Source organism: Cotesia typhae, unplaced genomic scaffold (assembly GCF_013202065.1).
Source record: "Cotesia typhae breed Kobodo isofemale line unplaced genomic scaffold, CoteBio_Ctyphae contig_123, whole genome shotgun sequence".
NCBI lineage: Eukaryota > Metazoa > Arthropoda > Insecta > Hymenoptera > Braconidae > Cotesia > Cotesia typhae.
The window spans coordinates 1,247,002-1,271,368 of NW_027423715.1; the positions used below are offsets into that span (position 1 = coordinate 1,247,002).

The 24,367-nt window shown below is 32.1% G+C and overlaps 2 protein-coding genes across 7 annotated transcripts; one reads left to right on the forward strand and one right to left on the reverse strand.

The window, feature by feature from the left end:
• Positions 1 to 4,702: 4,702 nt before the first annotated feature.
• On the reverse strand, positions 4,703 to 23,368 carry LOC141536440 (uncharacterized). 2 transcript variants are annotated; one of them, XM_074256959.1, is made up of 7 exons: positions 22,636 to 23,368; positions 22,439 to 22,545; positions 20,680 to 22,074; positions 20,441 to 20,604; positions 7,578 to 7,775; positions 7,249 to 7,387; positions 4,703 to 6,765 (listed from the first exon to the last, which is right to left on the reverse strand). In XM_074256959.1, the coding sequence occupies exons 2-7, from the start codon at positions 22,521 to 22,523 to the stop codon at positions 5,762 to 5,764; spliced, it is 2,985 nt and encodes a 994-aa protein (XP_074113060.1). In that variant the 5' UTR covers positions 22,524 to 22,545; positions 22,636 to 23,368; the 3' UTR covers positions 4,703 to 5,761. The 2 variants fall into 2 exon arrangements, with proteins under 2 accessions (XP_074113060.1, XP_074113069.1); XM_074256968.1 differs by lacking the exon at positions 22,636 to 23,368 and having other exon boundaries at positions 22,439 to 22,629.
• On the forward strand, positions 7,996 to 20,439 carry LOC141536452 (uncharacterized). Of its 5 annotated transcripts, none has more exons than XM_074257005.1 (3): positions 7,996 to 8,652; positions 18,937 to 19,557; positions 19,869 to 20,439. In XM_074257005.1, exons 2-3 carry the CDS (start codon positions 18,937 to 18,939, stop codon positions 20,154 to 20,156), a joined length of 909 nt encoding a protein of 302 aa, XP_074113106.1. In that variant the 5' UTR covers positions 7,996 to 8,652; the 3' UTR covers positions 20,157 to 20,439. The 5 variants fall into 5 exon arrangements, with proteins under 5 accessions (XP_074113106.1, XP_074113089.1, XP_074113097.1 ...); XM_074256988.1 differs by having other exon boundaries at positions 7,997 to 8,652; positions 18,934 to 19,557; XM_074256996.1 differs by lacking the exon at positions 7,996 to 8,652 and adding an exon at positions 16,014 to 16,584 and having other exon boundaries at positions 18,934 to 19,557.
• Positions 23,369 to 24,367: the final 999 nt, after the last annotated feature.

Sequence of the window (24,367 nt, forward strand, 5' to 3'; positions counted from 1 at the left end):
GTAAGGAAGGAAGCTCGAGCGGGGAAAAGGTGGGCACGACATCAAGCTTGCTTGCGCGTCTCACGGACGACAAGAGGGTGGTGATATATTGCTTCAAGTAACCCACCAGTCATCCCTCACCTCACCTCCGAGCCTTCAACCGGCTCTCGAACTACCCCTCGTACTCTGCTTTTTATCCCAAGAAGAAATCCATCTCCATAATAGCCGCAGTTTCCCACACCTTTCATCGGAGCATCACCGTCGACACATAACTTTCTTCTTTTTTCCTTTCTTCTCTTGTGTAACTATATTTCTTATTTTTTTTAAGATTTAATTAAATTCTAGTGCATTTGTCCTTTCGATGGAACTTTTAAAAAATTTTGCTATTTTCTGACTCAAAAAATGGGCCAAATTGGTCAGTTTAGAATTTTTTTTAATTCTAAATTTTTTTAAATTAAAAAAATATTCTAACTTTTACTGTCTCTCCGTGCAATAATTATTGAATACAATAATTTATTAAATTGTTATTAATTTTACTTGAAAGATAATTAAATAAACTTTCATTTGGATGCCTAAATATTTTTTTAAATCAATAATTCAAAAAAATGACAGCAATTCAAAATTTAAAAAAATTAAGAAAAATTTTTACTGTCTCTTCGTTTAATAACTATTGGATGCAACAACTTATTAAATTACTTTAAGTATTATCTGAAAGCTAATTAAATAATCTTCAATTTACATAGCTATATATTTCTTCAAAAAATAAATTTATATTAATTTTTAAACTTTCTAATAAAAATTTTTTCAATTACTGTACATTATCAATTTTTTAAATAAATAAATCTAAACACAATTATCAATAAAAAAAAAAAAAAAAAAAAAAAAAAAAAAAAATACAAACCAGAATAAATTTGGAGACTTAATGACCAGGACAAAAACCTGTCGGCACCTTGGTATAGATTCATATAAAATTTTGCAGCTGCTGTCTTATGCTAATCCCGCCCCCGAGCCTAACAGCCTAACAGAGGATCGCCGGAAAAAGTTGGTGGGTACTACCATAAATCTCTCGTTCTAAGCTTAATCTGTTCACCGACTGAGCTATCTTTATCTCATCTTAAATTTTTTTTCCGTAGTAGAACATTGTATTATATAACATAATATTATACAGAGAGCTTTTATAATTTAATAACAATCTCTATTTAATATTTTTTATTTTTTAAAGATGCGGAAAAACCGGTGGGTGGTAGCAGGTGCCGGATTTTCATGGCAGATCCTGAAATTTAAATTATCTGGGTGATGCGGGCTGAAGCCTCGGGTAACAGAAAATAACAACCCACGTATGGTAAAAAATGAAAGCGTGGTATTTAATATAACCTCTGGTGGATCTTTGAATGTTTTAGGGAGTACGTGGCTCGTTTCGTGGAACCCGAGGGGGTCTTCGTGGGACTCAATGAATGAGAATGAGAATGAGAGTGAAATGGGGCGTGGGAAGGGGTGTGTGGAGACAGAAAAGAAGATAGGAGACTTATTTTGAACCATACCAGCTTCAGCCGTGGGAACAACATTAAAGAAGCTCATTTTTATTCTTATTCTTCTTCTTCGCAGTAAGGCGCTGGCTTCTGCTCGCGTGAAATTCCAAATGTAGATATTACTAACATCGAGTTGCAGTATCCTTCAGTCTCAAGGGACACTCTTTCCTGGTTTGCTGGAATCCAAGAGCTGTAACTCAACACGCCATGTCCGTGACACGCCATTGGTTCGGCTTTTTCTTCTTCTTCTTCTTATTTCTGCTTCTCTATCGGTTCCCTTTTGCTCCAACAGAAGAAATTACGTGAATCCTGACTCCTGTCAGCGAAGATTGCACCCTCTTGATCCGTGTAGGGATCTTATACTATCTCTTGGTGTGTTGCTTGTAGTTGTGTGTTTACAACAGGCAGGAGCTGAGCGAGAGCAAGAGTTAAGGCTCTACTGACTGATGTGTGTGGTCGCGGTAGACACTGGTTTATGCCACGGGAAGGCTGCACGAATCTCCTGGCGTGAGAACCAGGTGGAGATCAGCCCGTAGTACTTCTGACCCGTGGATTTCTCTGTTGTGGCTTAACAGTGGACCAGCACGAGAGGAGCAATGTTCTAGGAAGCTCAGGAATTTAATAACCAGCCTTGCAAGGTCGGGATGAGAAAGGAAAGTCCAGGAAGTACGTCGACGCATACTGAGGAAGCATGTTTACGTATTTCGGGAAAGAGAAAGGAACACGGTGGTTCCTTGGTTACAAACGGTAGGCTCATGTCTGGTTTTTTTGTCATTCTGGTTAATTTTTGGGTAGTTAACATATTTATATATTTTTGAGGATTTAATTTTTTTTTTTTTTTTTTAAGGTAGGTTTTTATTTCTTCAATATTTAACTAGGAATTTAAATGATTGTATTTCTTCTTTTAAATGGGATGATTTTTTAGAAAAATTTTTTGTGTTAAAAAAAAATCTAAAAAATTATTTAAAAAAAAAATTTGAAATGAAGAAATTCAGAAAAACTATGACAATTTTTTTTTTTTTAATATTTCTTCTTACTAATTAATTTTTTTAATTAAAAAATAGTCAAGTATTTGTTGATTTCAGTATTATATGAAGTTAATAGACTTTTTTTCAATTTTTTCCACCAAATTATTTATAAAAAAAATTTTTTTTTGTACATAAAAAAATTTATGACTCTTATAATTTTTTAAAAATATTTCTTCTTACTAAATTATTTTTTAATTGAAATTAAAAATTAGTTGTGTCAATGTCAAGAATTTTTTCTTCAAAATAATTCTAAATTTTAAAAAATATTTCTTCTCACTAATGAATTTTTTAAATAAAAATTTTTTCAAAAAATGATGATATGTCTGTTGATTTGAGAGTATAAAATTTCCACCAAACTTACACCGAGAGAGGAGTAATTTTTTCTAGCAAGTTGATGGAAGAAGCAAGTAGATTGAAGTAGGTAGTAGAGTCGGGTCACAAGGGCGAGGACCCGAGGACGAGGACGAGGACGAGGTGAGTAAAGAGGCAGAGAAAAATCTGGACGGCGCTGCTGGAGACGTTCAATACTCTGTAGCAGCGACGGTGAGGCAACGCCATTGGCTACCATTTTCTCTCCGGTCTTGAGTCTCCAGTGCATATTACTGGAACAAGTGTAGGTGTATGTACATCTGTAAATATATATATAATATATAATATATAAATGTGTGGAGAGTCCTTGTATATATAGAGCTTAGCAAAGTAGAGAGATACCTCGGCGAGTTCCAACTCCTACTCATTCTGAACTTTACTCTGTTGTACCTGAGCACTCTCTCGACGTAGCTGCTCTTGAGGCTAGTCCTTACCTACACCAAGCAGCAGCAGCAGCAGCAACCATGTCGAGACAACCTCACAACAAAATGATCCAGTCTTTCTCTCGTCTTCACATTTCTCCCGACTGAAAAGTAAAGAGGAAAATAGTCTTCTATCTTCTATCTCGAGCAACTCATCCCCATCCTCGGAACGGGAAACTCTCCGGCCCATTCCACCATTCCACGCTCAAACTCAACCTCCAACTCCCAACTCTAACTCCTACGGACGCCGGAAGTTCCGGAGACTGCAGGTACGACTGCAGATCAACCGTAATTGGACGAGCTTTGCTGTTACCAGAAATTCCGGATGCCTGCAACTGGAAAACCATGTAAAATAGTCTCGTTGTTTGATCACAATGTATGAGATAGGAGATTGGAGATTCTAGTTGATTGAGATTTCCGGAACCAACAAACTCTTTGCTATACATACTCTACATACAAACTGTTTCTCTCATACTAAACTAGCTTAAACACTAAACTTTTCTTCTTTTATTTTTTTCTATCCATCTTTAGATCTACTACTTCAATATTATTATATACTTATGGTAATTGTTACTGTCACGAGTGATCGAGCGTGAAGAATCTCTTCAAAATGAATGCAAGTGTGATTTTGCTTGTCATTATATTCCACGTCAATAAAATGTCAGTCTTTGTCCATTTTCTTCTCATGGGAAAGCTGCTTCAATCTAAAAATATTTAATTAATTTTTTTTTATCGAAAATTTTATTTTATTTATTAAATACTTACAGAGTTATTTATTGAAAAATAAAATTTAGGTAAATATTTATTGGTGGGGTCAACTATTTTAATTTTCATTTTTTTAAATCAAATTTCTATTTAAATTTATTGAGATATTTTTTTTTGAAAAATTAACAATAAAAAAAAAATTTGATTATTATAATTTCAAAAAATTTTTTTATCAATTAAAAAAAAAATTACTCTTTCCTCGGTGTCAGTTTGATAAAAATTGTATACACTGAAATCACTAGACATATGATCATCTTTTGGGTTTATTTGAAAAATAAATTAGTAAGAAGAAATATTTTTAAAAAATTTTTAATAAATAATGTAATTTGTTTTGGATGAAAAGAAGAAATAAATAATATTTAAAAAAAAAATTTATTCCGTCATTCAATAATTAAGATTTTTTTTTACTATTTATAATTCAATTACATGAGATATATTTGTAATTATTAAAATTAAAAACTATGATATAAAATTGAGGCACTGTTGAATATAAAAACTGTTATTTATACATTTATGAAACTTATCAATCATTAATCTATACATACTAGAAAAAAATAATAATAATAATTTTAACGGTATTTTTAATAAGTAAAGTAAAAGCGATATAAAATAGATTTGTGGTATTATTATATTACGGTTTATGAAAACGCATCAGAGTATCAATCTCACAGGATTGTTCAAAAGGAATGAATATAAAAGCCATACCCATGAGAAAGGGCGAGACTGTGTTTACCTTCCCTCTCCCATTGATTGCTAGCCCCGCTCGCGTCGCGCCTCGATTTATTACTCGATTATCGTGTACGATAATAATCGCATTGATTCCCACCAATGCCAGTATGTTTAAGTTGAAACAGTACCTGAGTAACAGTGATAGTAAATAGTATTAAGTAGAACCAGCAGTAGTAGTTGTTGTAATAATAATAACAACATTAATAATAATAATAATAATAATAATAATAATAATAATAACAATAGTAGTGGTAGCAGTAGTCATAGTGGCAAGGGACGAGTCATCGGTTTCTATTGCAATCTTACACGCGACGTGTTAAGATTCAAAAGTTTGCTGGGATCTCAACTCAACTCACGGCACGGCATTCAACAATTACTATTTTTTACACAACAGAGACTATTATTATATCGCGTTACTAATTCTAAAAGGGCACATCTTAACATCTACGCCTTTTTGGCTCTGCAGAGTCAAAAGGGCGTATAAAAAAATTTTTTTTCACTCCACACGGAAAGTCCAAGATGACACTGGATATAATCCTAGATTATACTCAGTGAAAAAAATTTTTAAATATTAGCTAGTATAATCTAGATTACAATGAGTATAATCCAGATTACAATGAGTATAATCTAGATGTCACTCAGTATAAACTGGATTATACTAGTTACTGTCTAATTTTTTTTTTTTTACCACAGATATCACTGAATATAATCTGGGATGATATCCAGTGTCATCTTGTTTTTTCCGTGCAACTAAACTAAAAATGTTTATAAGATTTAGATCTGTAAAAAAAATGGATAAAAAATTTTTTTTTGTATACACCCTTTTGGCTCTAAGACAAAAAAGCCAAAAAGGCATAGATATTGAGATGCACCCTTTTGGCATTAGTAACGCGATATACCAAACCCTGAAAAATAAGATCAAACCCCCTGAATTTATAATTTACTCTTTTGCATCATCATCAATAACAGTAACAACCTTATTTTCACAATCTTTATCTGCTTTTAAATTTTTATTATTAATATTCAAGGCTTCAGTCGCTGGTGATTCATTTTTTTGCGGACTCTGGGATGAATCGTCAACGGTGATCGGCATGCAAGAGCTTCCAGACAAAGTCTGCGAAGTTGTCGGAAGAGATTTAGCGCTTATTTTAGAAAACGCGGTGATGATTGGAGAAGATGACGAAGAGAAAGCAGAAGCCTTGGGGAACTGTTCGCCTCTCGCGACGGAGATTAAAGCCACTCTTTTCCGGGGCTTACTCGTCGTTGGAGTAATCGACGGTGGCTTCATAGACAGTTGTCTCTTCATTTCTTCTTGGGTAATTTTCTTCGTAAACTGGGTGATCAGTGGCGTGATTTTTCTCTCCTTCTCCTTGTCCTTGTCTTTATCTTTGTCCTTATCCTTATCCCTGTCTCTCTCCTTGTCTTTATCCTTCTCGCGATCCAGGTCCTTGTCACCCGCCTCAGCCTCGGTTATCGTCTTACACTTCGGCGTCAGTATATACGTCCAGGTGTTCGGGAGAGACAACTCTTCTTTAACGTACTGCTGGCGCACGCTCTCGGGAACATACCAGCAAGTCTTCAAGTGCATAGGACCCTCTTCTGGACACGCCGTTCGCTTGGCCAGCTTCCGGATCTTTTCTCGCAAGGATACCTTCGACAAGCGCCGCTCGTCTCTCGGATACTTTTGGTGCCAGAAAGATATGAACTCTTTTATCAGAAAAGCGCTGGCGTTCACGTTCCCGTGGATCAAACGAATCAGGTCTGGCAAAGCGTCTTCCGGGACTTTTGTTTTCTTGGCTCCTGCAGCGCTGGATTTTTTGTTTGAAGCTGAAGACTCGTCACAGTCGTCGGATAATTCTGCTTCCCCGGTGCTCTGTAGGACTACTGGAGTCTCTCGTACCCAGACTTGTCTTGCAGTTAGGTAACTCACTAATTTTGGTGGAACTGCAAAAATATGTTAAATTAGTTTTTTTTATTTTTATTAATTATCTATGTTATTAAGAGAATAAGAAAAAATTTTCTATCATTGTGACAAAAAATTTTGTCTCTATCTCTTGAGACATAATTAAGAAATGACCTTGTATCTTGAGAACTATTGACATTTTTGAAGATATAAGTTCACCCCGACATTACACTCATCGAGACCTTTCATTTAAGTACCCACATCAATTTTTCATATATTTATATATATATTATATATATGTATATATGAAAAATATATCAAAAATACATGTGGGTATTTAAATGAAAGCTCTTGATGAGTGTAACACCAGGATGAGCTTATATCTTTAAAAAGCTCAATATTTAAAAAAGTACAGTTCAATTTAACAGCGGTCATTAATTAATAAAGCAAAATTTTATTTATTCATAGTCACATAGTTACTGCAAGATTGCTAGTTTTTATAAATTAAAAAATATTATACTCACTATTTTCAGGGTATGAATTAGAAGGTCCCAACCAGACGCAGCCGATTATCCGTGATTTTATTTTCGAAGTTTTTTCGCTCATTTCTTTCTCAAATTGCTCGCCAAGAATTTTTAATTTGAATTTTTGTGATTCTGCAGACTGTTGAAATAAAGAATTTTAATTAATACAATAAATTAATAAAAAATATTTTTCATTTAACATTTTAATTGTTAAATAAAAAACTTACGTATAAATTTACAAACTAGCTGCTTCCAAAAATTTATTTTTTTAACATTTATTATCTTTTTATTTCTTATTAATTAATTAATCAAAAAATAAAAATCTTTACCAAATTTTCATCATCCTCTTCATCAGCTTTCGCCTCTTCATCAGAAAGATATCCATGCGGTACCATAAACTCATTATCAACATCATACTCATTGTCATCAGGATTTTCTTCGTCTTTTTCATCATCAGATCCACGGAGAGACTCGCCAGGCTCCTCTTCCTCCCACTCGTCATCCGAGTCAACTTCGTAGTCAAAGTGCTGTAACAAAATAAATTAAACATCCACCAAATGATATCATTTTGGTCTGAAGTATTAATAAAATAATAATTAAAAAAAAAAAAAAAAAAGTAAAAATGAAAGATAAAGACAGTGATAAAAAATGAAATCTAATTATTCAATGTCAGTTTAAATATAGTGACATTTAATTTAAATGAAATGTAGTGACAATGAATAAGCAGGACGTCGGTATCAGGCACTTCCTCGACTCGAATGATATCACTCTCTCTCGGCGGCTTACATTATATGCAATACACTCTGTTGTGCTGAGAAACAAACTCTTTATACTTAATTCTTCCATCATTAGTCACACAAGAGAACCCAAGAGCACGGGGTCGCAATCCGTCGGACCTCATCTACATCGTTACACTCTTTCATATTCATCCGCGACTCACGATAATCCATTAGCTATTCGTTAAATTAATGTGAGCGCTCTTACACTCTTTACTCTTGAAATAAAATAAACAAAAACAATCACAAGATCAATGGGATAAATTAATACGTAATACATAAATTAATTTTTTAAGCGTATCACCCCGACAGGAAGACCAAAGTTTGATAATAAAATTAACTAAAAAATTTTATCGAAATACTATAGACTGTAAATTTAACTAGTGAGCGGTGGTTTGTGGTGGGTCTTTGTCTCTCATGAATCAACGTCGATGTGATCGGTACGCGGGCATCAATTACGAAGATGCTCGCCGAGATATTTATTTATTATCATCATCGGGTGCGAAGCCCGCAATCTTAAGATCGATCCACGGATTGATTCGACGGACCCCCTAAGTCACGTTAACTTCCTAAAAAATTAAACAAGTATTAAGTATTAAGCACAAGAGCAGCTTATGGCAGCGTTTATGTGAGTATATTTTTTTTTTTTTTTTTTTTAATACCAGGGAAAATTTTTGCTAACGTTTTTTTTATTTAAAATTAAATTCAATTTTTAAAAAATTTTGGATTATATTAAAAAAAAAAAAAAATATTTTTTTATTAATTCCTCCTAAAAAAAAACCTAAATTTTATTTCTGGAAGAAAAATTAAAATTACAATTAATTTAATGCATTATTATCTACATTGTAGAAGTCTTGACTTGAATTTAAGCCTTTTCAAGGTTTCATATAATTTTCACCGTCAATTTATTATGATAAGTATTTAAACTGCATTTGAAAATGCTCTATCTCTAAATACATAATTAAGAAATGACCTTGTATCTTGTGAACTATTAACATTTTTGAAAATATAAGCTCATCCTAAAGTTACACTCATCGAGACCTTTTATTTGAGTACCCACATCAATTTTTCATATATTTATATATATTATATATATGTATATATGAAAAATATATCAAAATGCATGTGGGTACTCAAATGAAAGCTCTTGATGAGTCTAACATCGGGATGAGCTTATGACTTTAAATACGTCAATATTTAAGAAAGTACTGTGTAATTTAACAAAAGTCATTATTTAATAAAACAAAATTTTATTTTTTTATAGTTTCTTTTTTTTTTTTTAATTTCTAGTTTATCTTTTTTTGATGTTTTTGATATATATACACTACTGGAAAAAATTAAGGGATCAAAAAAAAATTCCAAATTTTTCGGTAGTTTTCAACAGGCCGTAACTTTGAGAGAAATGGTCGTACAGGAAATAAAAAAAAGGAAATTGTAGCTCCAAGTGTCTAGTTTTTGGATTAGAACTTCAAAATTTTGTAGCCTCCGCGGTTTCTGAGTAATCGTAGAAAAACCAGCAACAAAAAAATTCTCAAAATTTTTTTAGTTTTTTTTTTTTTGGTCTACGGGCGTGGAAAAAATTTTTTTAGCTTAACCACCATAAGGATCGGATACTTTGTTCATTTAGCATTAATTTCTTTTTTTAAACACCCTGATACGTCCACTCCTCGCTGAGATATCGGTCTTCAAATGGAAAAGGATCTTTTTGTCTTTGATTATCGATATCTCAGCAACCAATGATCGCACAGAAAGTTAAAGGTGGGTTTCAAGAACTTGAATGAATTCCCCTTAACGACTGTCCATTGTTTTTTCGAAAAAAAATTTTTTCTTTCCGTCACATGAATTTGAAAATGCAACAAAAAAAGGGCTTTTAGTGGTTTTTTGGAAAATCAAGCGCTGGATCGAAAATATTGAGGAAACCACTAATGTTAAGTGTGCCTTTTACAGATCAATAATATGTCCACAAAAACCCTACAAAGAATCAAATTAATCCAGCCAGCCGTTTTTTTGTTTCACTTGATCGAATTTTTGAAAAAATTAAAGGATCACGTTTTTTGCTCGGAAAAGCTCATAATTTTTAAAAATGAGAAAAAAAATTGTTTTTTCGAGCTTTTTCCACATTTTTGTTCCAGAAAGTGCTTAAATTGAAAAAAAAAAAAAAAAATTAAAAAAAAAAATTTTTTTTGAAATTTTTTCTCTTGAAAAGTTTAAGAAAACAATTACCGCCGGCATTAGCGTTATCCAAAGCATACCACGTGGAGGTCGCGCGGTCGGATTTACGCTTCTCTCTCTCTCTCTCTCTCTCTCTCTCTCTCTCTCTCTCTCTCTCTCTCTCTCTCTCTCTCTCTCTCTCTCTCTCTCTCTCTCTCTCTCTCTCTCTCTCTCTCTCTCTCTGTGTGTGTGTCTGTGTGTGTGTGTGTGTGTGTGTGTGTGTGTGTGTGTGTGTGTGTGTGTGTGTGTGTGTGTGTGTGTGTGTGTGTGTGTGTGTGTGTGTGTGTGTGTGTGTGTGTGTGTGTGTGTGTGTGTGTGTGTGTGTGTGTGTGTGTGTGTGTGTGTGTGGTGTGGTATTTCAGGAGAATTGAGACCCGGTGGCTCGTCAGTTCCACCGTATTTAATGACTCCAAACTCATTCTCTGAAGGTTTTTGTTGGTTCAATACCGGGTATTACCACCCCTGTTTTCAATAACGGCTCTCAAACGTTCAGCCATGTTTATGCAGACGGTAATTTGAGGCTGCGGAATGGTATTCCAAATGTGCTGAAGCGCGCGCTCCAAAGCAGCTAAGTTCTGCAAATTTGGATACTCTCTGCGCAACCGACGGCCCATTATGTCCCAAACGTGCTCTATGGGGTTGAGATCTGGACTCATTGCTGGGTGTCGCAACAATGTGATGTCATGCCGCTCAAAGTTGCGCCGGGTAATGTTGGCTGTGTGTGGACGTGCATTATCTTGCATCAATATGAACGACCTCAGATGTTGTCGTCTGCGCAGAACCATGGGCCTTAAAATTTGGTCGATGTAACGTCTAGCTGTCAAATTTTCGCGTACAATTACCAAAGGTGTTCTCCAATTTCGTGAAACGCCGCCCCACACCATAACTGATCCACCGCCGTAGGCAACGACTGGACGGACAAAGTTCTGGCGAAAACGTTCTCCACGACGGCGCCAAACGAGAGGACGTCGATCGTTGCCATACAGATTAAAACGAGACTCATCAGTGAATAAAACATTTGTCCATTCCCTCAAGTTCCAATTTCGATGATCGTAAGCATACGCTAAACGAGCTCGACGATGTCTTGCTGTCAACAGGGGTACACGATTAGGATGTCGTGCGTGTAACCCAGTTTCACGAAGACGGTTGATGATTGTTCGAGAGCAAATGTTTCGCACTTGATGCCGTCGTCGCTGTTGCTGTTGTCTGCGATTGGGGAAGCTTCGAGCGACAATATTCGCATTGACGAAAGGTTGTCGTCGAACTTCTCTAACAATTGTTCGATCATCGCGGGCATTAGTGACTCGATGGCGACCTTGTCCGGGGCGACGATGATATTGATTCGTCTCTTGGTATCTGGTATAAGCTCGAGATACGACAGATTGACTTACACCCATCCGGATAGCAACTGCATGTTGAGTGTAACCTTCGTCGATAAGAGTCACTAACCGAGCGACTTCCACCTCCGATAAATGTCGTCTAACCATGATTAAGAATCAAAAGTCAGAAATTTTCAATTTTGACCAAAAATTAAAAAAATTTTTTTAGCGCAGAGGGATTAGTTTTGAAAAAACTGTTGAATGAAGCGATTTGCTAAGGATTCACAAAAAGAAAAGAAAAAAAAACTCCGAAAAGCGTATGAAAAAATCGAAATTCGATTGGGGGTATTAACTTTTTTATTAATTTAAAAGGAGATCAGTAGAATCAAGGAATGCAGCGGTGGAAAGGTGATAAAAATCATTGGACGATGGTTTTTTGAGTTTCCTTAACTTGTTAAAAAAATTTTTTTTTAATTTTTTTCGAAAAAATTTTTTTTTTTGAAAATTTTTTTTTGAATTTTTTTTTTGAAAATTTAAGCACTTTTTGGAACGAAAATGTGGAAAAGGCTCGAAAAAACCATCTTTTTTTCCTCATTTTTAAAAATTATGAGCTTTTCAGAGCAAAAAACGTGATCCTTTAATTTTTTCAAAAATTCGATCAAGTGAAACAAAAAAACGGCTGGCTGGATTAATTTGATTCTTTGTAGGGTTTTTGTGGACATATTGAACTGTAAAAGGCACACTTAACATTAGTGGTTTCCTCAATATTTTCGATCCAGCGCTTGATTTTCCAAAAAACCACTAAAAGCCCTTTTTTTGTTGCATTTTCAAATTCATGTGACGGAAAGAAAAAATTTTTTTTCGAAAAAACAATGGACAGTCGTTAAGGGGAATTCATTCAAGTTCTTGAAACCCACCTTTAACTTTCTGTGCGATCATTGGTTGCTGAAATATCGATAATCAAAGACAAAAAGATCCTTTTCCATTTGAAGACCGATATCTCAGCGAGGAGTGGACGTATCAGGGTGTTTAAAAGAAGAAATTAATGCTAAATGAACAAAGTATCCGATCCTTATGGTGGTTAAGCTAAAAAAATTTTTTCCACGCCCGTAGACCAAAAAAAAACTAAAAAAATTTTGAGAATTTTTTTGTTGCTGGTTTTTCTACGATTACTCAGAAACCGCGGAGGCTACAAAATTTTGAAGTTCTAATCCAAAAACTAGACACTTGGAGCTACAATTTCCTTTTTTTTATTTCCTGTACGACCATTTCTCTCAAAGTTACGGCCTGTTGAAAACTACCGAAAAATTTGGAATTTTTTTTTGATCCCTTAATTTTTTCCAGTAGTGTATATATATATATATATATATATATATATATATATATATATATATATATATATATATATATATATATATATATTTTTTTTTAAAGTACATAAAACAACAAACCATTCAAAAAAAAGTCAAATATCACAATTTTCTGAAAAATTTATAAATTATTTTGAAAATTTGTTAAAATTGTGATAATTTTTTTTTTTAAACTGTTCATTTTTTTATATTTAAAAAAAATATATCAATAAAATCAAATGAAAATTTCTTTTAAAAAAATGGTTGATCCAACTTGTAAATATTTACCTTTTTTTTTTTATTAAACAAATTTTTTTTATTGATTAATAAAATTTTATTTAAATAAAAATAAATAATTCAAAATATTTTAAAATTTTGACAAATTAGTTCTACAAGTTTTTGATAAAAAAAAAAAAAAAAAAAAAAAACTTTCCTTACACTAAGATAACTTATAAATATTAAAACAACAACTAAAAAACGTAAATGAGTTTAATTTAGTTAAAATCATTGACGCATATAAAACAGCCTACGGCTTTCCGGTACTCGAAAAATTTATCTTATCTGTTCATGACAGGATTCTTCCTTGCTAGACACTCGTTCTTTGCACTCTCTTCCACGTATCTAACTACCAGCATCTGTCATACAACAAGTGTCATACCCTTAGCACACACATACTTGTAATACATTAGATATAATGTTAAAATGAAGCAAACCAGGATACTGATAAAAAGCCGTGTTAAATCTAACGATTAAAGGTGATGAATTATTAACGACATGTGTAATACCAATACCAATAGCAATAGTAACCACAGTGTGAAGACGGGCCATGTGTAATGATCTGTTTTATGCCCAATCGAGATGATATATTGAGTTCCGCAGCACGCACGCAAGATTACGCTCGGACTAATCGTCCAGAATTTATCCCCCAATCGCGATAAATCTCGAGTGCTATGCGTGTACTGGGGACGTCATTACTCGGCAAAGCACAATCGACTAATGGATAATAGTCGCAGGGCTAATCCAGTTCCGCCTACCATTTATTATTATCAACTAAATAAACAACTTTTTAATCGGCTTTGCATTTTAATTAACCAGATTTAATCAACAGTATCATTATGTTTAATAAAAAGTATTTTATTGTAATTATTCACTATTTTTCTGTTTAATTATCATTTGATTTATCTTCAGTAATTCAATATAAGCGCTGTTAAATAAATAACTTCATTAAAAAAAAAAAACTTCTTAAATAAAATTAAATAATTAATTAATTTTAATAAAAAAAAATTTTTTAGACTGATAGAAAGATTTGTTTATATTTAATAAGTTTTATTAACTGTTAACAACTAATTTTTTAACATCACAGGATTTAATAAGCATTTATTAACAATTAATAAATTATTTATTAAATGTTAATAAAGATTTGTTAACAGTTAACAAATAATTATTTTAAATAAAAAGCAATTTTTTTTGGACACTTTTTATAACCTGTAACTGGAATACATAATAATAATTAAAATCATTAAATAAATTAAAGTTTTTAATATTTAAAAATATAAATATATAAATATATTTCTTAACTATTGACATTTTTAAAGATTTAAGCTCATCCCGATGTTAGACTCATCAAGAGCTTTCATTTGAGTACCCACATGCATTTTGATATATTTTTCATATATACATATATATAATATATATATAAATATATGAAAAATTGATGTGGGTACTCAAATGAAAGGTCTTGATGAGTGAAACATCGAAATGAGCTTATATCTTCAAAAAATTTCAATAGTTCACGAAATACAAGGTCATTTTTTAATTATGTATCTAGAGATAGAGATAGAAATATTTATTAAAATTTAATAAATTAAATAATTGTCTTCAAATAAATGAAATTGCTGATAAATTTTTTCTCTTAAATCAAATTAATTTTTTTCATCAGTCAGTCTTTAATTTTATTGAAACAAAAACTCAAGTTTATTCAATATAAATCATTATTAATTAACTGCAAGCTTATGCTATGTTTGTAACAAAATAAACTAAAACTAAAATAACATCAAAGTATTAATATGAATATTAAAAAGTTAGGATTATAAATTTGATAGAATCAATCACACGTCTGGTATTATTAATACCGGTGATTATATTTGCTCAGATGCCTGAGTAGTCTACAACCCAACGATGATTTGTCATTTGGTAATAGAAAAATTATTGAGTATAATATTTTTTATTATTTATATAAGTGACTTAAAGTTATATACTGTAATGTTTAATCAATCATGTTATATCTGGTAGAAATACGATCGATCGATAATCGAGTGAGTCTGGTATGTGTGATGTTAATATAATGTGCGTAGTTATATTATTATATTGCAACGAGTTACTTTTGTTATTAAGTATTGGTATTAGTACGCATGATTATTGTTTTTTTCATTATAATCTATAGTATTAAGAGAATAAGCAAAATTCTGTGACCAATGTCCACAAATGACATTGTATCTTGTGAAGTATTGACATTTTTAAAGATATAAGCTCATCCCGATGTTACATTCATCAAGACCTTTCATTTAAGTACCCACATCAATTTTTCATATATTTTATATATTTAATATATTATATATATGTATATATGAAAAAGATATCAAAAATGCATGTGGGTACTCAAATGAAAGCTCTTGATGAGTGTAACATCGGGATGAGCTTATATCTTTAAAAATGTCAATATTTAAGAAAGTCACGGCAGTCACATAGTGACTACAAGGTTGCTAGTTCTTTTAATTATTGTCAATGTTGATATTATTATTATGAATACGATGATGATGCGACCAACATGTGCTTGTGATAAAATCCCAAAGCGATATTTAGTGCAAACGCAGTGTTCAACGCACGTGTATCCTGATATATATATATATATATATATATATATATATATATATATATATATATATATATATATATATATAATATCTTCAACACAAGCGTCATCAATTGAGCACAAACGAGATTATAAATAATTACAATAATTAATTAATCAATCAATCGGATTTAAAATAAAATGCTCTATAAACAATCCAAAGTGATGTTTTTTATTTATTTTATTTTTCCGTTTAATTTTGGTCTCCACTGCTCTGAAAATCACGTTTTATTTTTCGCTGTAACTCTCTCATAGTGACGTAACAGCAAGATAGAAGCGAGATTCGTAAAAGCAATGGAAAATCCATCGCATGTTAACGCTGTTCTGATGACGTACTCAGATTAGAATGAGTGACTCTCGAGGCAAACGCGATCAGTTTCAATTTCACAAGTCCAATAATACATGTATAAAATAAATTCTCTCAATAGAATTATTTTTCCCTGAAAATTATATAATAATTACAATTACAATTCCAATCTGTTTAATCAAAATAGTTTATCTGCAAAAGTTATGCGATAAAAATAATTTCGACTTAGAATTCTGGTAGTTTGATTATTTAACTTCCCTCCGGCTTCGAGCTCGTGATACTTGAACTTAACAGTCTGTCTCTACTCTGTTCTATTGAGCAATGCGGACGTTGAAGAGCACTCACGCAATTTCCGCGTGCTTAAATATCGCACAAATCTATTCCAATTATTTGGAGATGGTTACCAGACATGATGCTCCACCAGCGGCATTAATGCTACTCAACGTTTACCATATTGTCCGAGGTCAGTTTCTCGTTTATTTTTTAATATTTTATATCCTTCTTCGGCAACAGAATTAACGTTGCAGCTGTTAATTAAAACTTCGCTGAATTATTGAAAGTTAAAATAAAAAATCCATAAAGAAATTTCAATCAAGCCAGATGAATCTGCTTAATGCTCATCAAATGACTTACCGTCAGCCGTCACAATAAAAAATAATATAATGGGTACAGAGATCGCGAGAATGATCGAGGCGCCAGGATAGCTCACGATCGATGGATCCCTGGGGAACCACCAGCGAGCCATCACCGAGTGGCACAGAGCTCAGATATCTCTTCAGAGCCTCGCGACGCCGTACCACTCTTGTACTTGGTGTCCCGATCAACCAAAACCGCTCTCGCATCAACCTAGATGATAAATGTTTTAATTTATTTTTAAATATCTACGCTGCCTCTTATCTGGGAGCCCTAGTCCTCTTCTTCACACATCGATCCATGACATATCACTTATCTCTGGTCTCTTTCCACTGGCCAGATCAAAAAAGTGCTCTCGCACGCGTTGGAGTTTTAAATTCAGTGGAGGGATCATTATCATTAACTTCACACTCGCTCTTCACCTTCTTCTAAATGTCGCTCTATGCTCTGGATCAGTTCCGGACAGTCATTCGTGCATAACAGTTTACTCTGTCCACTTTACTGTTTGGTGTTGTTCATTATTAATCACATTAAAAATTTTACCGTAAATTTAAAGAAACTTTTGTTAAAAATTTTGATTAAAAAAATTATTATTTCTAACTTTAGTTTTTATTTTATAAATCTCAATACGATAAACTTCGAATGTAAGTCATGATTGAGGATGCAGCAATGTTTGATGTGAGTACACGTGACCGAAGGTCAAGGATTTATAATTACGAACATAAGTTTGGTCACTAGTTAATAAAATAGTCTTATCTTGTACTGATATTTTTATTACATACATTATTTGTTAACGATTGTAGTGTAGTAGTAGCAGTAGTATTTGATTATTTAAATTAAACTAAACCATCCAGAGGTCATCTCTTAAGATACAAGTTACGGGCACAAGTTATGTATTAAGAAAGATTGTAAATAACGAGAAACAATTTGCCATCGGTGCATATAAATATATATCTCAACAGTCGCCGGGGGTAATAGAATGATTTAGGATGCTAAGCACGAGTAGTATATCGCTATATTCATACTTGAAAATCTATCAAGACTGATTTAATTTAATCGCTTTGATTCATTAATGTACAATTGGTCTATTGAAGTCAAAAAAATTTTTTTAATCTGATAAAAATTTTTGGTAAATATTTACAAGTAGGGTCAAACATTTGATTTTCATTTTTTTGAAAGAAATTTCTATTAATAGATTTTTTTTTTTTTTGAAAAATGCATAAAAAAATGAAAAATTAAAAAAAAAAAATAATTATCACAATTTTTACAAATTTTCAAAAAAATTTATAAATTATTAAAAAAATTTTGATATTCAATTTTTTTTTTATATTGTTCGTTTTTTTATTTACTTTTCAAAAAAAAGTACATCAAAAAAAGAAAAATAGAAATTTCATCAAAAAACATGAGCCAAAATTTTTTCCAAGCAGAATAAAAAAAATTTTTTTATTTTAATTTTTTACCTAGTTATGGCCCAAAATGGGGTTGGACTTTACTTGTTAATAAGGTTAAAGATCCAATTATTGACACCTGCAATTTTATTCTAATTAAAAAAATTAAATGTTCTCAACAAACCAATTTTCTAAAAATTTATATTTTTTAATTCATTAGAGTTGATTTGTTTTTTTTTTTTTTAATTTTAATTAAAATAAAATTGCAAGTGTCAATAACTGAGTCTTTTCCCTTAATTACCTTAATTACCAAATTTTTTTACTAATAAAATTAAATTAAAAAATTTTTATAATTTATCAGATTTAACAGTTCGATGATCAACTAATAAATTTTGATAGGAGACTTTAAAATAGTACAAAGTTTTATAAGCTACCCGGGTGCACAACAATCAGAGACAGTCTTTAAATTTTCTACCCAACAAATATAGACAGATAGTAAAAGTCGCGTGTGGGATGCTTTTGTTTAGCGTGCCTTGTCAACATGCCTGATTGAAACGTCCGGGAGAAATTGAAATTGCATTGGGGCGCTGATAACAATCTTTAGGTGTGCCGAGAGGTGTAATGCATGTGCGACAAGGACACGAGATTATCATCAACATCAAACACTGTAGTCATTATTCATCTTCTGATTTATTTATTTTTAGCTTATTGTTGTACTGTTTCTTCACTCGATATGATGTTTCGCACTGACAGATGACAGACTGCTGATATTTTATAAATTTATGTTGCAGAAGATGACAGATGAATTACTTTTCTCAGTGCTGGGATTAAAGATGGATGAGACGGGAGAAATAGCACCCACAACGCTACCTTGCGACTACGAAATCCCTTGTAGTCTTGAAAACTCAGAGTTCGTAGAGTTGAGCAACTTTACAGGTCCAGTTAGTGACAATTTTGAGCACTATACGGACTTGAACCCAAGCAGCTATCCGACAGAAGTGTCCTGGAGTGACTACAATCCTAATTGTCTAAATGTCTCGGAGGCTTCACCGTGTCTCAGTGAGCTAAGTGAGCTGGACTGCGAGCTCGACTGGTGTCTCGACAAGTCCTGGGACGCGGGGCTCCCTGACAGGACTCCAATGTGTACGCCTGGATGCGAAAGATTTCTGCACTTGCCACCTCCGAAAGCTGCCGCGGAAGTACCCACCTTCCAACACGACGAGCCTCTTCTTGTGCTGGGGATCGATCTCAGATCCCTGGAGAACACCATGGATTTTAATAACAATTCGTTTGAAAGCAACGCGATGTACTCCGCGTCAGCTGATGCAGCTTTGGCGACTCATGATTACACGAATCGTAATCTCGAGAATAATGACGATCGCTGTTTTCCATGTACTTACCAAGGATGTTTAAAAGTAAGTCCAATTTAATTTTTTTTTTTCTTTTATTGATAATTACAAATTGTTAAAATTTTTCTTTTTTCCATTTTTTTTCTTGATAAAATTTCTTGATAATTTAAAAATCGTTCCATTTTTTTTTATACAATTTTTTAATAATTTCAAATTTTTCTTTCTCCCATTTCTTCGATAAAATTTCTTGATAATTTTAAATTGTCCACATTTTTTTTTAATTTTAAATAATTACGATTTTTTTCTTTTCCATTTTTATGGTAAATTTTCTTAACCATTTAAAATTATTAAAATAGTCATGAAATTATATTTTCCAGGTTTATGCCAAAGCTTCTCATCTAAAAGCTCACTTGAGACGTCACACAGGCGAAAAGCCATTTGCCTGTACCTGGGCAGGATGCGGCTGGCGATTTAGTAGATCAGACGAGTTAGCTCGTCACCGAAGATCTCATTCAGGCGTCAAGCCATATCCTTGTGAGATGTGCTCCAAGAGATTCGCCAGAAGCGACCACTTGGCCAAGCACCGAAAAGTCCACCGGAAAAATGCCTACGCTTTTCCTGGTGGCAGAGGTTACCGAGGGAACAAAGTTAACGTTCAAGCATGATCTAAATCTCCAAAAAAACTACCATTTTCGACATAATTTTGATTGATAAATAATAAGAAACTATTTTATAAATAAAAATAATAGTAGATTAAGTTCTTAAACGTTTTGCAACTAATCGACAGCTGATTTTTTTTAAATAATTCAGTTTTAGTTATTAATTAATTATTACTTAAATATACTGGCTTAAAACTTCAGCCTTATATACTTACTATTTTAATACTATTGTTATACACCGATGTTTGATAATTAATAAATAAATAAAAAATAAATTTAATAACACTCACCTCGTATTTTCCAAACGGTCTGCGAGGGTTCACCGACTTGCTTTTCTTCCTCCAGGTGCCGTAGTAAGGTGGGCGACGATTTTCACTAAAGAAAAGTAACTTGACTCGGTGTCTTTCCAAAGGAACGCCAAGATCAATTATATCGATATTGTCATCATCACCCTCTGTCAAAAAAATAATTTTTTAAATTTACATCCATCACAAATTACATCATAATAAAAAAAAATAAAATACAATACCCAGAACTACAACGTCATCCCTTTCTTCAAAAGGCCAAGTTCGAGGAGAACGACGTATTTTTTTCTTATCACTTCTGATCTCATCTAAGTACAATTTACCAACGCTCGTACAATCTCCCAGCTTATCAATAAATTCTTTTTCCTCATCACTGAGAGTCCTTCGACAAATAGGAGCAACTTTCATGTAAGCTTTAATTTCAAAAGGTTTGAAATTACAAGCCCCGATGTCTGTTTCTTCAACAGCCTTCGCCTCCTGCTTTTTAGGAACAAAAAAGCTGACAAATGTCGAGGCAGCTTTCTGCTTCTTGCGTTCATCAGCCAATTTTTCTTCCTCTTTCTTACGCTTTTCTTCTTCTTTAGCTTCCTCCCGCTTACGCCTATCCTCTTCCTTGGCCTTTTCCTTGCGTTCCTTCTCCTTCTGCTTGAGCTCGATCTCCATTTGTTTCTTCAACTCCTTCTGTTCTTTTTCCTTCCGCTTAAGCTCTTTTTCAGCTTCTTTCATCTCTCGTCTCTTCAATTTTGCCTCAGCTCTGAGCTTTTTTTTCTCAGCTTTGGCCTTTTCCCTTTCCTCGCGTTTCTTTTCACTTTCCATTTTCCTAAACAGTTGCTTCGGCGTCAAAGTTCTGCGTTTTTTAACCAACTGATCAGATTTATTAGTTGGCGTCTTATTACCTTTATCATCATCATCTTCATTCTTTTTGTCATCAGTGTCATCGTTGGACTTCTTCTCGTCATCCGATTTTTTGTCATCTTCATCCTCAGACGAAGATGACGTTGTATCGGAGTCGCTGTTATCGAGATTATCTGTTGACTTATCATCTTCTTTGTCTTTGTTTAAACAATTAGACACCTGCTCATCTTCATCGTCAAAAATTGAAACTTCCATCGCTTCGACACTTGAATCTTCAATCTTATCCTCCTTTTCGCTCAATTTATCAGCTTCTACTTCTTTGTCCGAGGTGGTCTCACTGCTCTTACTCTTCAACACATCGTCGCACCTGCTCAGCATGACAACAACTTCTGAATTAAGTTTTTCCTGCTTCTCTGGCACCACAACAGCTTTCGAAGGCTCTTCTGATGTCTTTTGAAGGTACTTTAATAAAGTATTTGGTTTCATAGCACCTTTGTCATCATCATCTCGTTTTTTAGGATTTATAACAGTATCTTCTAAATCATCAAGATCAATTACTTCAGCGGTATCATCGTGACTGTTAGTTTTACTGTCAGCTTCACAATTGGTTGATTTCGCCAATACATTTTCTTTTCGAGCTATTTTAGGTCCTTTGTCAGATTTACAACTACTTGGTGATGGTGATGACAATTTACGCTTTTTATTGTTTGATTTTAAACTATTTGGAGAATCTTGTGATGAAAAGATTTGAAACGGAAGACGTGCTATAAAAATAAAGTCGTAATTAATTAAAATTATATTTTTATTATAAAAAAAAAATATCAACGAAAATTATGATTTAATAAAATGAAATCTAAAAAATTACTTAATTTATTTAAAAATAAAAAAGTGTCACAAGTCAATTATTTTCATTGTTGTTAAGCATTAATGGAAATTAAATTAGCAGATATTTGATAATTTAAATAATTTTTGTAATAATTAAATTAAAAAAAAAAAAATTGACAAGTAGAAATTTAAAAAAATTAGTAATGCAATTTTTTACAAATAGTTTTTTTGTACAAATTTGTTTGTTAAATAAAATTTAAAAATTGTCAAGTGACGGCTAACTTTAATGTCATTAAACATTACCTTGGACTAATTTTTTTGGTTTTGCCGGAATGACTTTTGTGACAGTACAGACTTCAGATGTTTCTTTATTGTCATCCATTTTCATCTCAATTTATAGAACCTTGGGTCTACATGAAACAAAAAATAGATCAGTAGCAAAGCTATCTCCTCTCAGCATAACCTCTGAATCACAGATGAAATTTTTTACTTAATTTTACCTATAATTTGAGTAAGTATTTACTGGATTTATAGAAATATCACATAACAGTTCAAAAAAATAAATAAATAACGCTAATTTGTAACATTAATAGTAAACTTTAATCATGACTAATGGCTAATTGACAGAGTAATTAAATTCGCGAGCGACCAGTCTTTGTATAGAATTCGCGGGAAAACGCTTTGGAAAGGGAGACCATTATTTTGTGCTCCATAAAAAATTTTTTTCAAGATGACAGCTGTGATCTATTTTACAAAAACTTTCAAACTACAGATGGCTGTACCGCGAAATTCTTTAAGAAATATCGCTCTACTGGTAATGGGAGTTATTTTAATAATACTGAAGTTAGCCGTCAGCTGTTAATTTTAAAAATTTTTTAACAAATTAATTACAATAAAAAAATGCTTCTAAAAATTTTTACCTATAATTTTTATTAATTTTCCCATGTAAAAATTTTTAATTACGATTTTTTTTTTAATAATTTTTTAATTTCATTTAAAAAACAAATTTGTTCCGAAAAATTATTTTAAAAAAATTGCATTTTTAATTATAATACTAAAGTTAGCTGACGCTTTTAATTTTTTGATTTTTTTTTTCATTAATTAAATTAGAACAAAAAAATATTTTTAAAAAAATGCACTTACAGGTTTTCAAGTTTTTTACAAATGAAATTTTTTTTTTATGTTTTATTTGTAATAATTCATATCAATTGATATTGAGTCTTAAAAATAATAATTAAGAGACAATTTCAAAATCATCGTCCATCAAGTTGTCTTGCACAGGCTCCTCTTCATTTTCAATACCGACATCAATATTATTAGGTGTCCATAAACTATTTCTAATAAATCTTTTAGCGGCATTTACATTAATGCGAGGTCCTGGTGTTTTGGAGTTGAATAATTCTTGAGCTCTGGCCATTACTTTTTTTAACCTGTCATTCTCGTTCCTGATTTCATGGAGTCCTGGGTCTTCTCCTATAAAAATAAATAAACAATTGTATAATAATTTACATTAAACTCTTACAAATAAAAATATCAGATATAAAAAATAGCACTGAATTTAAATTAAATTAAATTATTAAAAAAAAAATTTGGTTAAAAAATTTCACATGTAAAAATTAATAAAAATTACAAGTGAAAATTTTTAGAAGCATTTTTTTACTGTAATTAATTTGTTAAAAAAATTTTTTTAATTAACAGTTGATCGTTAATTTCAGTATCATTAAAAAAAATGTAATAATATGTATTATTATAAACATTAAATGCAATAAAATAAAAACAAACCTTGAACTCTTAAATGCATCCAAAACAAACTATTTAAATGAAAAGACATCAGTGTATTATATTTTATTTTCTGTTCATTATTTAATTTATCATAAAAAACCTGATTATTTGAGATTTTTAAGAATTTTTCAATACTACTGATACAATTATTAAAATTTTTGATTTGTTTAATAATATTTATGTCACTAGCAAACTCTTTGAAATCATCTTCCATTTTTTTTTCTTAAACTTCACACAAAAAATTAAAAAAAGTCCAATAATATTTCAAAAATTCTTGCTCTAATTATTTCTTTTGCTTCAACGTGTATTAAATAAATTAAATAAATTTAATTAACACAAACAAACAGTTGAAAATTAATAAATAACCTGCTGCAGAGTCGCGAGCTCCAAAACCTCGTGGTCAGCTGATTGACATTTAGCGCTCCCGCATTTGGCGGCAAAAATCAGAAT

Excerpts from the sequence above, each read along its gene's own strand:
- LOC141536452 (XM_074256972.1), top strand. The coding sequence starts at position 18,768 with ATGTGCGACAAGGACACGAGATTATCATCAACATCAAACACT. Across the intron at positions 18,810-18,933 it reads TATCATCAACATCAAACACT|AAGATGACAGATGAATTACT; the intron begins GTAGTCATTATT and ends TTTATGTTGCAG. Across the intron at positions 19,558-19,868 it reads CTTACCAAGGATGTTTAAAA|GTTTATGCCAAAGCTTCTCA; the intron begins GTAAGTCCAATT and ends TATATTTTCCAG.
- LOC141536440 (XM_074256959.1), bottom strand. The coding sequence starts at position 22,523 with ATGAAAATGGATGACAATAAAGAAACATCTGAAGTCTGTACTGTCACA. Across the intron at positions 7,776-20,440 it reads GACCGTTTGGAAAATACGAG|CACTTTGACTACGAAGTTGA; the intron begins GTGAGTGTTATT and ends ATTTTGTTACAG. Across the intron at positions 6,766-7,248 it reads TAATTCATACCCTGAAAATA|TTCCACCAAAATTAGTGAGT; the intron begins GTGAGTATAATA and ends ATATTTTTGCAG.